General features: G+C 39.9%; 1 protein-coding gene across 4 annotated transcripts in view; it reads left to right on the forward strand.

The window, feature by feature from the left end:
- The window catches only part of LOC126354709 (cholinephosphotransferase 1), a 180,342-nt gene extending 167,177 nt beyond the window's left edge, over window positions 1-13,165 (forward strand). For 3 of the 4 annotated variants that reach the window (XM_050004551.1, XM_050004550.1, XM_050004553.1), the window contains one exon: window positions 7,814-13,165. In XM_050004551.1, coding sequence (XP_049860508.1) covers window positions 7,814-7,905 — 92 coding nt within the window. In that variant the 3' untranslated portion in view covers window positions 7,906-13,165. The remainder of the gene's footprint in view (window positions 1-7,813) is intronic. The other variant, XR_007565376.1, reaches the window with a different exon arrangement.
- The last annotated feature ends 2,697 nt before the right edge of the window (window positions 13,166-15,862 follow it).

Below are 15,862 nucleotides of genomic sequence, written 5' to 3' on the forward strand. Positions count from 1 at the left end.
GTTGTAAGCCTTTCAGAATCTAGTGTCTTTGTAATTTTGGCATGAGCATGTCAAATGTATTATCAGAGTACAAATTATGTACTAAAATATAATTCATACCACAATTTTCAATAATTGTTTCAGTACTATATTTGTTGTCCTTCGCCCTTTATTATGGTGTGGACTAGAGGGTAGATGTGACCCCCAAAAGGCTGGAGGATGGGGAAGAAGGAGAAGTTAGTCTGAATGTTTGCCAGACAAGAGTAATGTGTGTTCCCCACAATTTATGTGAGTCGTTTTATGGGAACACAAAGTTCTGACCAGTTTTTTTTTTTTTTTTTTTTTTTTTTTTTTTTTTTTTTTTTTTTTTTTTTTTTTTTTAAGCATAATATAATCTTAATTTCTCTTTAAAGGGGGTGATAAGAATTTAAATTCTAAAATGAAAAAAAAAAAAACAAATTATGTAAATACCTGCCTTACATTCCAGAGCAGTTTCATGTATGAATATTACACATATCGCGAATTAACATTTATAATGAGAATGGATTGTTTTTGTACTTGGTACATTCCATCACACATCAAACGGAAGTTTTCGTGGAGAAAATGCAGATGTAGAAATAAGTAACACCTCTTATGTTGTGTTATGAGAATTTTTAATCTAATCTTTATTTATTTTCCAGTGATTATTTTACAGGAAATAGACCTTTCATATGTATGTAAGTGTTGTGTTACCCAGGGTACAGCTACAATATTAAGTACTAAAATCAATATTGTTCATAACAGTGAAAGAGTACAGCCACAGTCTTAATTACTAAAATCAATATTGTCTATACTGTATAACTCCATTAGATTGAATATATGAAGGTATAGTTTTTTGACATCTAGTTTTATAGTTTTATTTAGAAATTTTTAAATGGTGTGGATCAAGCAGAGAAAGGAACTTTAGGGCATTCACTTCATGGAAGTTTTCTGTTCTTGCTAGTTTGTGCCTTGGAATAAATGTTTGTCTTACTTCTGGTATTGTGTTCATAATTGCTTCCCTGACAATACTTTCTCTAACGTTGTTCCTGACAATGAGTGCAAAGACGTACAGATGCAGAGATTTGTAACTGTTAGTGCCGTAGGCCTAGTAAAAAGAGAATGACGCTATCCATATTGCAGGCCTTATATATAATATTTAAAATTTTACTGGTGTACCTGTCTGGTGTGCCTGTCTTACATTTTGTATGAACATTTTTTTTTCTGATTTTTTAAAAATATTGCTGATGTAAGAGTAAGCTATTTGAGATACATTACTGAAAGAGCCCGAAATATGTCAATGATTATTTTGGAATGTGATTGATGCAGGGAGAAAGGTGAAGGCATTTGAGCTACCATAAATAAATGACCGATTTCATTGAACTTTTGAGACATGTTATTGTTACAATTTTTAAAAAGTGTGGTCCTGTAGTTAAATTGCCAGCTAACAAGCACAGAACAGAAGTTTAACGACTAAGCCAAACTCACTACATATGAAAGAATCAGCAAAGGTTGGGATGACCTGTAAAGGGGCAATCAGTAAATAGATGTCAGAAAGAATGTAGGAATAGAAAGTGGAAGTATATTCTTTGCTTCTTTATCTGTCTTCATTGCATTCATAAGGAAATGTAGATTCCTGGATGGAATAATACGAAAAATAAAGAAAAGGCAAACAGTCACTTAGAACTAACTGATACGTGGCACATAGAAATAAGCAACAGAAAACTATTTATACCAGCGTCCGAGCTAGTTTCACTAGAGGTGGTACACACAATCACAAACACAACCATACAGACACCACACTGAACACATCTATGGACATCACAGTACTCATTGCATTCACATGTTTCCTAAGTATAATAGTGAAACGTTTGTGTGTGATGATTACTCTTAGTCATAAAGTCTATTAAGGAACATGATTAAAAATTAGTTATATACAATTAAGTGTTGCATTTTATTATGTAGTACACATTTGACAAATTATCACTACATGCCATTTATATTTTCTGTATCATCATTTTTATACCCATGCAGCCTGACATCATTATAAGGTGCTACTGCTGTGTGTCTGATACCAGTTTTTCACTGGTACTCTAAACATAAAGGATTTCAAACAAGAATCTCAAACATTTGCTGTGGATATTGGCAATGTTCTAATTAATCATCTTCATCAAATGAGTAACGGTAGAAGTTACTGAATGTTGAGCAACAGTCACGTGTGGTTGAATTACTTGTGTAGGTACTGTGGGATGGCGCTTCAGCAATAACATTTTCTGCTGTTATATGAGCTGTGGATATTGTTAGCACCTCTTCATAAATTTCAAACTCATTGTACATAGTTGCTTAATATTTATTTCCAATGTAGAATTTCTGCAAACAATAAATACAGCACAATTGTAATTATTGTCTTTCCAAGGTCAGTGTAGCCCATGCTCTGCCATGTATTTATTAGTGGTACATAATCTATTCCAAAGAGGTTACAAGAAAGTTTTGTGTGTCATAGTCATTGTGCTCCCTGCCGCCATTGGATAAGCAGCTGCAGCAGCAAGTCGTATAACCCTAGCTTACTTATTTGTTAGATAGTTTAATTAATTTCTTTGCGTGTTTTTGGGTACTTGCATTGTTTAATTCATATATTTCAGGCGTATTATAGTATTTGAGGGTTATAGCATCGTGCCTTAGTGTTTACTTCGTAGATTCTTATTTAAATTGCGTGTGAGTTTCGTATAGGAGGTGCAATTTCGAGTTTTAGTTACTGTAATCGTAAATTCAGCAGATTGTAGCGCAGTCGTTAGGCATTTGTACAGGTTAGTTGATACATTCTTTGCGTGTTCCACTTGCGTTATCTAGGCACGGACTCGTGTTTCGGTAACTGTTGTTAAACATAGATTAGAATGGACAGGGACTGCGATTGCTGTGTTCGGATGAGGGCTGACTTGGCATCCCTTCGCTCACAGCTGCAATCGGCGCTGACTTCGGTCGCGCAGCTTGAGGCTGTTGCCAATGGGCACCACTGTGGGGAGCCGGACTTGGGTATCACGGGGATGTCAACCTCGTCCCGTCTGTCCCCAGATCGGTCTGCCGCTGTGGTTGCCACTGGTTGCTGCCCGCAGTGGGGCTGAGCCCTCGCCTGTGGTTGATTGGGAGGTCGTTCCAAGACGTGGCAGGCAGCGAAAGGCGTCCCCGGAGGCTGATCAGAAAGCCTCCCCGGTGCGTCTGACAAACCGGTTTCAGGCACTGTCTCTGGCTGAGCCAGATGCAGCTGCCTGCCCTGTTTCAGAAGATCATTCTCAGCCTTCAAGGTCCGGGCAATCGCAGAGGGTGGGCTTACTGGTAGTTGGGAGCTCCAATGTTAGGCGCGTAATGGGGCCCCTTAGGGATACGGCGGCTAAGGAGGGGAAGAAATCCAGTGTGCACTCCGTGTGCATTCCGGGAGGAGTCATTCCTGATGTGGAAAGGGTCCTTCCGGATGCCCTGAAGAGCACAGGGTGCAGCCAGCTGCAGGTGGTGGTACATGTCGGCACTAATGACGTGTGTCGCTTTGGATCTGAGGAAATTCTCTCTGGATTCCAGCGGCTATCTGATTTGGTGAAGGCTGCCGGTCTTGCTTACGAGATGAAGGCAGAGCTCACCATCTGCAGCATCGTTGACAGAACCGACTGCGGACCTTTGGTGCAGAGCCGGGTGGAGGGTCTGAATCAGAGGCTCAGACGGTTTTGCGACCGTATTGGCTGCAGATTCCTTGACTTGCGCCACAGGGTGGTGGGGTTTCGGGTTCCGCTGAATAGGTCAGGAGTTCACTACACTCAGCTGGCGGCTACACAGGTAGCGGAGGCTGTGTGGCGTGGACTGGGCGGTTTTTTAGGTTTGAAGGCCTCGGGAAAGTGCGGGATGGGCTGCAATGTCAAAGGGTGCTTGGCCGTTACAGGACGTGCTTGGATCAAGGAATAGTCGGAATTATAGTTGTAAATTGTTGTAGTTGCGCTGGAAAAGTCCCTGAGCTTCAAGCGCTAATAGAAAGCACAGAAGCTGATATTGTTATAGGCACAGAAAGCTGGCTAAAGCCTGAAATAAGTTCTGCAGAAATTTTTACGAAGTCTCAGACGGTGTTCAGGAAAGATAGATTAGGCAGAATTGGTGGTGGAGTGTTTGTGTCTGTCAGTAGTGGTTTATCTTGTAGTGAAGTCGAAGTAGATACTCTGTGCGAATTGGTATGGGTGGAGGTTATACTTAACAGCTGAATTAAGTTAATAATTGGCTCCTTCTACCGACCCCCAGACTCCGATGATACAGTTGCGGAACAGTTCAGAGAAAGTTTGAGTCTCGTAACAAATAAATACCCCACTCATACGGTTATAGTTGGTGGGGACTTCAACCTACCCTTGGTATGTTGGCAAAAATACTTGTTCAAAACCGGTGGTAGGCAGAAAACGTCTTCCGAGATTGTCCTAAATGCATTCTCCGAAAATTATTTCGAGCAGTTAGTCCACGAACCCACGCGAATTGTAAATGGTTGCGAAAACACACTTGACCTCTTGGCCACAAACAATCCAGAGCTGATAGAGAGCATCATGACTGATACAGGGATTAGTGATCACAAGGTCATTGTAGCTAGGCTCAATACCATTTCTTCCAAATCCATCAGAAACAAACGCAAAATAATTTTATTTAAAAAAGCGGATAAAGTGCCACTAGAAGCCTTCCTAAAAGAAAATTTCCATTCCTTCCGAACTGACTATGCGAATGTAGACGAGATGTGGCTCAAATTCAAAGATATAGTAGCAACAGCAATTGAGATATTCATACCTCATAAATTGGTAAGAGATGGAACGGATCCCCCGTGGTACACAAAAAAGGTCCGAACGCCGTTGCAGAGGCAACGGAAAAAGCATGCGAAGTTCAGAAGAACGCGAAATCCCGAAAATGGGCTAAAATTTACAGACGCGCGAAATTTGGCACGTACTTCGATGCGAGATGCCTTTAATAGGTTCCACAACGAAACATTGTCTCGAAATTTGGTAGAAAATCCGAAGAAATTCTGGTCGTATGTAAAGTACACAAGCGGCAAGACGCAGTCAATACCTTCGCTGCGCAGTGCCGATGGTACTGTTATCGACGACTGTGCCGCTAAAGCGGAGTTATTGAACGCAGTTTTCCGAAATTCCTTCACCAGGGAAGACGAATGGAATATTCCAGAATTTGAAACACGAACATCTGCCTGCATGAGTTTCTTAGAAGTAGATACCTTAGGGGTTGCGAAGCAACTCAAATCGCTTGATACGGGCAAGTCTTCAGGTCCAGATTGTATACCGATTAGGTTCCTTTCAGATTATGCTGATACTATAGCTCCCTATTTAGCACTCATATACAACCGCTCGCTCACCGATAGATCTGTACCTACAGATTGGAAAATTGCGCAGGTCGCACCAGTGTTCAAGAAGGGTAGTAGGAGTAATCCATTTAACTACAGACCTATATCATTGACGTCGGTTTGCAGTAGGGTTTTGGAGCATATACTGTATTCAAACATTATGAATCACCTCGAAGGGAACGATCTATTGACAAGTAATCAGCATGGCTTCAGAAAACATCGCTCTTGTGCAACGCAGCTAGCTCTTTATTCGCACGAAGTAATGGCCGCTATCGACAGGGGATCTCAAGTTGATTGCGTATTTCTAGATTTCCGGAAAGCTTTTGATACCGTTCCTCAGAAGCGACTTCTAATCAAGCTGCGGAGCTATGGGGTATCGTCTCAGTTGTGCGACTGGATTCGTGATTTCCTGTCAGGAAGGTCGCAGTTCGTAGTAATAGACGGCAAATCATTGAGTAAAACTGAAGTGATATCAGGTGTTCCCCAGGGAAGCGTCCTGGGACCTCTACTGTTCCTGATCTATATAAATGACCTAGGTGACAATCTGAGCAGTTCTCTTAGACTGTTCGCAGATGATGCTGTAATTTAGCGTCTAGTAAGGTCATCCGAAGACCAGTATCAGTTGCAAAGCGATTTAGAAAAGATTGCTGTATGGTGTGTCATGTGGCAGTTGACGCTAAATAACGAAAAGTGTGAGATGATCCACATGAGTTCCAAAAGAAATCCGTTGGAATTCGATTACTCGATAAACAGTACAATTCTCAAGGCTGTCAATTCAACTAAGTACCTGGGTGTTAAAATTACGAACAACTTCAGTTGGAAGGACCACATAGATAATATTGTCGGGAAGGCGAGCCAAAGGTTGCGTTTCATTGGCAGGACACTTAGAAGATGCAACAAGTCCACTAAAAAGACAGCTTACACTACACTCGTTCGTCCTCTGTTAGAATATTGCGGCGCGGTGTGGGATCCTTACCAGGTGGGATTGACGGAGGACATCGAAAGGATGCAAAAAAGGGCAGCTCATTTTGTATTATCGCGTTATAGGGGAGAGAGTGTGGCAGATATGATACATGAGTTGGGATGGAAGTCATTACAGCATAGACATTTTTCGTCGCGGCGAGACCTTTTTACGAAATTTCAGTCACCAACTTTCTCTTCCGAATGCGAAAATATTTTGTTGAGCCCAACCTACATAGGTAGGAATGATCATCAAAATAAAATAAGAGAAATCAGAGGAGCCCAACCTACATAGGTAGGAATGATCATCAAAATAAAATAAGAGAAATCAGAGCTCGAACAGAAAGGTTTAGGTGTTCGGTTTTCCCGCTCGCTGTTCGGGAGTGGAATTGTAGAGAGATAGTATGAATGTGGTTCGATGAACCCTCTGCCAAGCACTTAAATGTGAATTGCAGAGTAGTCATGTAGATGTAGATAGTCTAAAGCCATCACCAGTGAAAGTAGTCCATCCCAAGAGAATCCAAATATGTACTCATAGACACTACATTTCTTCATTTCACAGCTGGGAGACCAGCACAGCCCAAACTCGATGATTCACAATTGGTGCTTATCCTTATATACTGATCTGACAGTTAAAATTCAGCCTAGAGTATACACTGATACAATGCTGTACGCATGACCATGTTACTTGGTCAAATCATTGCTGTGTCAATAGTGCCGGATGCAAATCATGAGCTGCTCTGTTGATCCTCGTGTAACCAGGTGGTAGGATTTCTGAGTTGGCAGCAGTGTTTTCCACTGACCAGGACACCAAATAAACGAGTACTGCTGAATTTATTCTGTTGCTTACGAATTACAATTACAAAATCATTTTTTATGTAGCATGTTTTTAACTTCAGTCAGTACTGACCATATTCAGACATGAGAACACACATCTTGCTACTTATGTCAAGTTGGTATATGTAAAACTGGTATTGCTTTGTCTGCATTTCAAGTTAGCTGTCAATCAATACAAATTGTGAAAACTTTCTGTAAACTTTTTAATAATTTTTGTAGAGTGATAATTTGCTAAGATATCATGTGTTGTGGGAGTAACTTTATGCTGTGCATTTATAAAATCTATCACATACCTGTGCGAGAATACAGTACACCTGTTCTTCAAGTACCTTAATACTAGAAGATAGTATATGCGCAGAATAAATTCTTTTTTTTTTTTTTTTAGGTAGCTTAAGGAAACATCCAATTCATGTGTGGCTTCTTTGGAGTAACTTTTTTATAGACACATGCATGTGTTTGTAAAGACAAGTGTTTGTATTTATGTGGTGCATTTGGCAGTGTAATTAGTGTGTTGCATGTGTGCATGCGTCTCTTGTGTCGAAATTGTACCATTTACCTTGTAGGAGTGTCATTCATGTGTTTCATTGTGTATTGCCTCCTGTAATGTTGTGTGTGAATGATTAGTGGTATTATTAATTTCTATTGCAGCATCAGCAGAGGCGCCTCAAGAAAATGATTCTTGCTCAAGTGACGATGACAGTCACCCACTATTAGATGCACAAGATAATACAATATCCTGAAATTTAGACTTCTTGAAATGTGTGTGCGTGTTACGGTTTGTTCTCAAGTACAGCATGCAGTTTCAGGAATTTCTTGCTTTCGCAGTGTAACAGTGACATAACTTGACAGCTAAATGACTCATAATATGCATGGCAGTAATGAGAGAGAAATTGGCTATTGCAATTTTTTCATAGCAGTCTTACCAGGATTGCTCTAAAAGGTAAGAATATTTGTCTTTAAGATAGATGGTTCAGTATTTTTAAAATATCTAAGGTCATGTGCCTTATGTCAAATGCTGCTGATGTTGCACATAGCCAGCATTTGAGAACTCATTTTTATTGGAAGATGAGTTTTTTTTTCCAATTTGCCCCAGTCCTTTGCTTTGGTGTTTCAAGCTTCTGTTTCATGGTGTGGATAGTTCTCATTGTATACACAAAAGTGGCAACTTAACAATGATTGTACATTATTTATAGCAGTTGCAGAATGCAAAGGGAAAACAATTGTCATTGTTAAAAATGCCCAAAAACTTACATCTAGGGGATTGCATGAACCCATTAAGTACCTGTGTGTTGTCTGCATTTGCTGTGTGTAAATGTGTGGAAGTCTTTCATGTTTGTTTTTATCCTGAATTTGTTTTCTGTGTAATGATATGATAGCAACAAATGGTCAGATATAAAATAGATACGGCTTATTGGTTTATAAAACTGAGTTTGCTTGGTAAAACCTGTGCATTTCTTCCCAAAATGAACTTCTGCTCATTAGGAATAAATTTCAATATTGTTAAGTATTTCAGTGGTACACAAAAAAGCAGTGTTGTTTTTAGAAATCCAGTCAATGTTTTGTTACTTCCGTATGGTTATATTTATTTAACACTTTATCATAATATTCCTGATAGTTGAGAAGACTTGTTTTGTTATATAAGCTTCAATAGCTGCAAGAAGTTGTAAGGACACAGGCATAATATAAAGACTTAAGGTGTAGTCATCTTTGAGGCTCAACAACTTTTCTTTTTTAACTAAAACTTGTAAACCAAGTAAATACTCTGTAAGCTGCCAGATAACAGTTTATTAATGAAACATTAATTCTTTCATTATATAACAATATCCAGAAAAATATATTGTAAATTATGACCTTTATTTTACTTTACATTAAATCATTCACAAAATGTAAACTGCATACACAGATTGAGTGACACACATTTTGCAAAGTAGTTTTTCCTCTTTTTTCCTACAACTCCTGGCCTGCCCCCTCTCCCATTCCTAGTCTACTTCAGGAGGTTCTCAATGACTTAAACACAGTTGCATATAGGTCTATATTGAAGTAGAGTTGCAAAAATTTGCATTAAGTTTTAGACAAATTTTTATGTATACTTACACAGACATTGTGTACATTTAAAACATATCATTTCAAAGTGCCTACTGTTTATACCTTTTTTTATTCCAGTTAGTAATTTGTTTTGATGTGTCATGCTCACTGTAACAACACAAAATTCTTTGAAGATTCTCAATCAAATCCTCTGGGAATGCTTTTATTAGAAAATAACATCACATACATTTGATGGCTCACTTTGGAAGCCTAGTGACTATTTTCCTTTATTTAATGAGTTCTTGCTGCTTGCTAGTACTTAACAAAGGAAAAAAAAATTATCTCAGATTATGGTGTTTCACCTTGCATTTGTTAGATTTTTACAGCAAATTAAAAAAAAAATGTATGAACTTATTAGTGGATACTTATTTGTCATAGGTGGGTAAAGCAAAGGCAGTGCTGCATAAACGATATCTCCCTCCCTCCCTCCCTCCCTCCCTCCCTCCCTCCCTCCCTCCCTCCCTCCCTCCCTCCCTCCCTCCCTCCCTCCCTCCCTCCCTCTGTCTCTCTCTCCCTGTCTCTCCCCCCCCTCTGTCCTTCCCTCCCCCTCTGTCCCTCCCTTCCTCCACCTGTCCCTCCCCCTCCCCACCACTCTCCCTCACCTCCACCACCCTGCCTTTCATACACACCAGGAATCTACAAGAATTTGCGAACTCTAGGCAAAAAAAGGATCTTGGTGAATGTGATTTCCATCAGCTTCATTACTTTATAACCCTGTATCAGTTTTGAAGTTCCAAGTATGATAAAACTGAAAAGTTAATTATTTCAATTTTGCAAGAAAACCAGCTGAGCTGGAATGGTTAAGACACTAAAATCACATTTGGGAGGACCAGGATTCAAACCCTCCAGCCACCCAAATTTTGTTTACAGTGGTTGTCTTAAAATATTCAAGACAATTGTTGGGATGCTTCCTTTGACAATGGTGCAATATATTTCCTTCTTCATCGTTGCAAAATCTAAGTTTGTACTCAGTCCAAAGGCATCATTGATCAGATTTTAAAACCCTCACCTTCTTCCCTTTTCATAGAAAGAAATGATACAACTCTCACCTGCAATCTGTATACTGCAAGAATCCAATTACTACTACTACTACTACTACTACTACTACTACCACCACTACTACTGCTTCAGTTATACATTTTTTTCTCTCAGTGATAAATTCATGGATGAATATGGTTTGTGTTATCGCTCACATATTTTATGTTTGTACATAAAGTCTCAAGCATACCCTTCTTTCTTTTGTAGTGATCATGGTTATACCACTGCAAACCTGTCAGTAGTTCCTAGATGAATTTTCACTCTACAATGGTGTCTGCACTGATCTGACACTTCCTTGCAGATTAAAACTGTGAAATATATGAGAAGAGGTACTTGTAAATTTAAAACTGTGAAGTTGGATTGTGCTTGGATAGCTCTGTCAAAAGAGCACTAGCCCACAAGGGGAAAAGTCCCAGGTTCAAGCCTGATCCCCCTTTGTACCTTTGCAGTTTCATTGTCTACAATAACTGTTGACGGAATGTTGTAATGAGAAAGGTATATTTAACCCTGGAGTCTATGGTGTCATAACGATTTAAAAAATATTTCAAAAGTTCAACTTTTTCTTAGAACAACAGCTACACAAAAGGAAGTTGTATGTGTTCAAGCCCTAGCCCACTGTCAACTTCAATAAAACAGTCTCCACTTATTTAATTCCATTTGCACCGGAGAAACACACCTGCTAAAGAGCAACACATTTGTAGATAAGGAAAGGGTGTTGTTATGTCAATGATTGAGTTTCTGCTTATACTTGCACACAGTGGTGATTTGATGGAAATTGGTGAGCTTTCCCCAGATTTATAGTTTACAAAAACGAAAATTGTTAAAGACAACGTTAAACTGGGCATCATTTTGTCAGAAAACACAAGAGTATTTCGTATCACTTTCATCAAGCCATGATCTATGTTCACAATGTACATGATGGTTACAATTTTGCTACTTGAGAGAGCCTACTTGAAAAATAGGTTATCCTAGGACAATGAAACATTGGGAAGACACTTGTAAAGACATGAATTGAACTTTGAACAGCTTGTTAAGAGCTGGCATTTATTGGAGTTGTTTACTGTGTGCAAAGATTGAAACCGTTTAAAGATCTAAGAAACAGTATTTAGTAAGTGTTTTGCAGTGATGAAAACTGCAGCATGGAACAAGATAATAAAACCAGTAAGGAAAGGCAAATCATTGGTGGATATTACATAGAATATAAGCAACAGATAATTGTACTTTTGATTTATACAATTCATACACCTGCAGCGCATGTGAGCATTCACACACACACACACACACACACACATACACACACATTCTCCGTGCCTCATTTTTCGTGCCTCTAATTTAAATCAGACAGTTTTTTGTACATATGTTCAGAAACTATGTTGTCTTCCATTAACTTAGAAGTACTGGAGCAATTGTAGGACTCTTGGTAACAGACACATGTATTGGAGATACAGATATTTCAAAATAGGGATCAGGTAACATGAGTGGTTGAATGGACATTAACAAGATCAAAATAGTTTCTGAGCTTTCACCCAGTGTCCATCTTCAGAGCTGACTGACTAGTGAAAACATACATATACACACACCCATGGTAGCATTCTGTCACCAAGGTGGATTGTTGCAGTAGTGTTGTACCTCTCAGTCGTTCAGTGTCGACTATATGATGAGTGATTAGATTACCTTTACTCCTTCCACTATTTGTATTCCACCTTCTACTTCTCAGTATCATCTGAATCTAATTATTAACACGTGGCTTCTACCATCCGTGTCACCTTCATTTATAGCTCAATTTTAACATTCCGAAAAGTGTTCTTGATTTAACTTCTGTAAATTAAATGTTCTGAGATTTTTATGTAATAAAAATGTAAATCAGCTCTTTAAACTTCAGCAGTGATGCATTCATGAAGTGTTACAGGCTCAGATTTCAATGGAATGTTTTTTGTGCGGTGATATATTTGTAAATTACCATTCCTAATTACTGGTATATTAAAGAGAAGCAGTAATTTAAAATAATTTAACTTACCCTTAGTATAGTTGAATACCAACCCACTTGAGCATTAAGTCAGGCACTCATCATTTCTGCTCCTCCTCCTCCTAGCACAAATGAATGTGCTGATTGTTTACAAATGCAGTGTCATGAAACTTACATTGAAAAAGGTATTTTTATCCAGTATATACAAATATAGGGTTTCTTTCCTTGTGTACCACTGATGCATTTATCTGTTGTAGGAAATAATGTTTTAAGAAGTATGGAGACATGTATAAAAGTTGAATCTTTGGAAAGAGAGGTCTTTAGCAATTGCTTATGGAAACAAAAATGAAGGGAATAATTCACGAAGACTTTTATGTTCATTGCATACTAGTCTTCTTTGTGTGGACCAGCTTCTCTTTCCTGCTGTTTGAGTTTTGCATTTTACAGTCTTTTAATGCCTTGGGCTTCCTTTGACATTTTGCAGTGTGAAGCTTAACAGAAACAAATTCCTCACTATTTGTTAATTCTTGTAAGTTACCGTAAGAATTATCGTATGAAGACTTTTTCCCAATGTCATGTTTGTAGAGAGTGCTGTACAAACACATTGCAAAGTAAAATATTTGTATAGGCAATTTGGAAATTTTTTTTAATAAGTTGCCTGTTTCCTATTTATTTATTTATCCCCAACCAGTAATGTACAAATGTACTGTGCTTGCTCCCTTTTAAATGTCAATTGCTCTGTCCTCTCATCTAAGGAAATTTTGCAAGAGAGATTTTATTTTGTATCTACTATTTATTTTGTGATTTTATACCTTTATTGTGTTATCAAGCATATGTGACAATATTGCTGGCTTGTGATGTTTGTAACAGTTTAATAAAAACAATGTCAACTACCAGTTGAAGAAAATGTTTTCAGAAGTTTTCTTTGATAAAATTCACAGGTATTTGATCCTTTTTTTTTCATCGGTGTAATGAATGACTGATACGGTGCACAAATGTAGAGAATTAACTGAAAATACATAACAGAAAAATGTTTAAAAAAAGTATTTATATTATTTTGCTCATCTTTCTGGAGTGGAACATGGATCTTATATCAAAGTGATGTATTCCACAATCTGTGCAATGTTAACAAATTAATGTTGCTTTGATTCAGGTAGATAAAAAAACTAGAAATTAAGATGAAAGCACAGATTGTTGAAACATATTGTCATGCAAATGAAAGTTTCTTCAGTTTTTGAATTACTTAAACCTGGTAAGGTACTGTAATTTATTTTATTTATTTACATGTCGAACATGTCAGTACATAAAATTACAACATAAAAGTAATAACAGATAAAAATAAAATGTGTATGAACCCAAAAAAAGTCAAGCCACAAGTTTAAGTAAATGCAGTCAACAATACAACAAGAATCAGCTTAATTTTTCAAGGAACTCCTTGACAGAATAGGAGGAGTGACCCATGGGGAAACTCTTAAGTTTAAAATTGAAACCACTTGGATTACTGCTAAGATTTTTGAATTTTAGTGGTATCTTACTGAAAATGGATGCAGAAATATATTGCACACCTTTCTGCACAAGAGTTAAGGAAGTCTGATCCAAATGCAGGTGTGATTTCAGCTGAGTATTAACTGAGTGAAAGCTGCTTATTCTTGGCAATAAGTTAATATTGTTAACAAGAAATGACAGTAAGGAGGGTATATATTGACAGGCCAGTGTCAAAATACCCAGACTCATGAACAGGGGTCAACAAGAGGTTCGTAACTTACACCACTTACTGCCCGAACCACCCATTTCTAAGACAAAAATATCCTTTTAGAATGGAAAGAGTTACCCAAAATATAATACCATATAGTTTATTTTCTACAAGCCATGAACTTACATCATGAACTGCACTATTTGAAATCAAGCCAGTGTAGCACGCAACATCCTTTACTACCAAGCTAGTGTGATCAGCAAACAGAAATACACTCCTGGAAATTGAAATAAGAACACCGTGAATTCATTGTCCCAGGAAGGGGAAACTTTATTGGCACATTCCTGGGGTCAGATACATCACATGATCACACTGACAGAACCACAGGCACATAGACACAGGCAATAGAGCATGCACAATGTCGGCACTAGTACAGTGTATATCCACCTTTCTCAGCAATGCAGGCTGCTATTCTCCCATGGAGACGATCGTAGAGATGCTGGATGTAGTCCTGTGGAACGGCTTGCCATGCCATTTCCACCTGGCACCTCAGTTGGACCAGCGTTCGTGCTGGACGTGCAGACCATGTGAGACGACGCTTCATCCAGTCCCAAACATGCTCAATGGGGGACAGATCCGGATATCTTGCTGACCAGGGTAGTTGACTTACACCTTCTAGAGCACGTTGGGTGGCACGGGACACATGCGGACGTGCATTGTCCTGTTGGAACAGCAAGTTCCCTTGCCGGTCTAGGAATGGTAGAACGATGGGTTCGATGACGGTTTGGATGTACCGTGCACTATTCAGTGTCCCCTCGACGATCACCAGAGGTGTACGGCCAGTGTAGGAGATCGCTCCCCACACCATGATGCTGGGTGTTGGCCCTGTGTGCCTCAGTCGTATGCAGTCCTGATTGTGGCGCTCACCTGCACGGCGCCAAACACGCATACGACCATCATTGGCACCAAGGCAGAAGCGACTCTCATCGCTGAAGACGACACGTCTCCATTCGTCCCTCCATTCACGCCTGTCGCGACACCACTGGAGGTGGGCTGCACGATGTTGGGGCGTGAGCGGAAGACGGCCTAACGGTGTGCGGGACTGTAGCCCAGCTTCATGGAGACGGTTGCGAATGGTCCTCGCCGATGCCCCAGGAGCAACAGTGTCCCTAATTTGCTGGGAAGTGGCGGTGCGGTCCCCTACGGCACTGCGTAGGATCCTATGGTCTTTGCGTGCATTCGTGCATGGCTGCGGTCCGGTCCCAGGTCGACGGGCATGTGCACCTTCCGCCGACCACTGGCGACAACATCGATGTACTGTGGAGACCTCACGCCCCACGTGTTGAGCAATTCGGCGGTACGTCCACCCGGCCTCCCGCATGCCCACTATACGCCCTCGCTCAAAGTCCATCAACTGCACATTCGGTTCACGTCCACGCTGTCGCGGCATGCTACCAGTGTTAAAGACTGCGATGGAGCTCCGTATGCCACGGCAAACTGGCTGACACTGACAGCGGCGGTGCACAAATGCTGCGCAGCTAGCGCCATTCGACGGCCAACACCGCAGTTGTTGGTGTGTCCGCTGTGCAGTGCGTGTGATCATTGCTTGTACAGCCCTCTCGCAGTGTCCGGAGCAAGTACGGTGGGTCTGACACACCGGTGTCAATGTGTTCTTTTTTCCATTTCCAGGAGTGTATTTTAGTGTTACCTGTAATACTAGAGGGCATATCATTTATATAAATAAGGAACAGGAGTGGCCCCAAGACTGATCCTGGGGCACCCCCCACTTGACTGTACCCCACTCAGACCCCACATCACAGCCGTTCTCAACCCTGTGAATAATGACCTTTTGCTGTCTGTCAAAGTAAGAGGTGAACCCATGTTCCTTAATGGTACAACTTGTGGAGCAGTATTT

This window comes from Schistocerca gregaria, chromosome 3, assembly GCF_023897955.1.
Source record: "Schistocerca gregaria isolate iqSchGreg1 chromosome 3, iqSchGreg1.2, whole genome shotgun sequence".
NCBI lineage: Eukaryota > Metazoa > Arthropoda > Insecta > Orthoptera > Acrididae > Schistocerca > Schistocerca gregaria.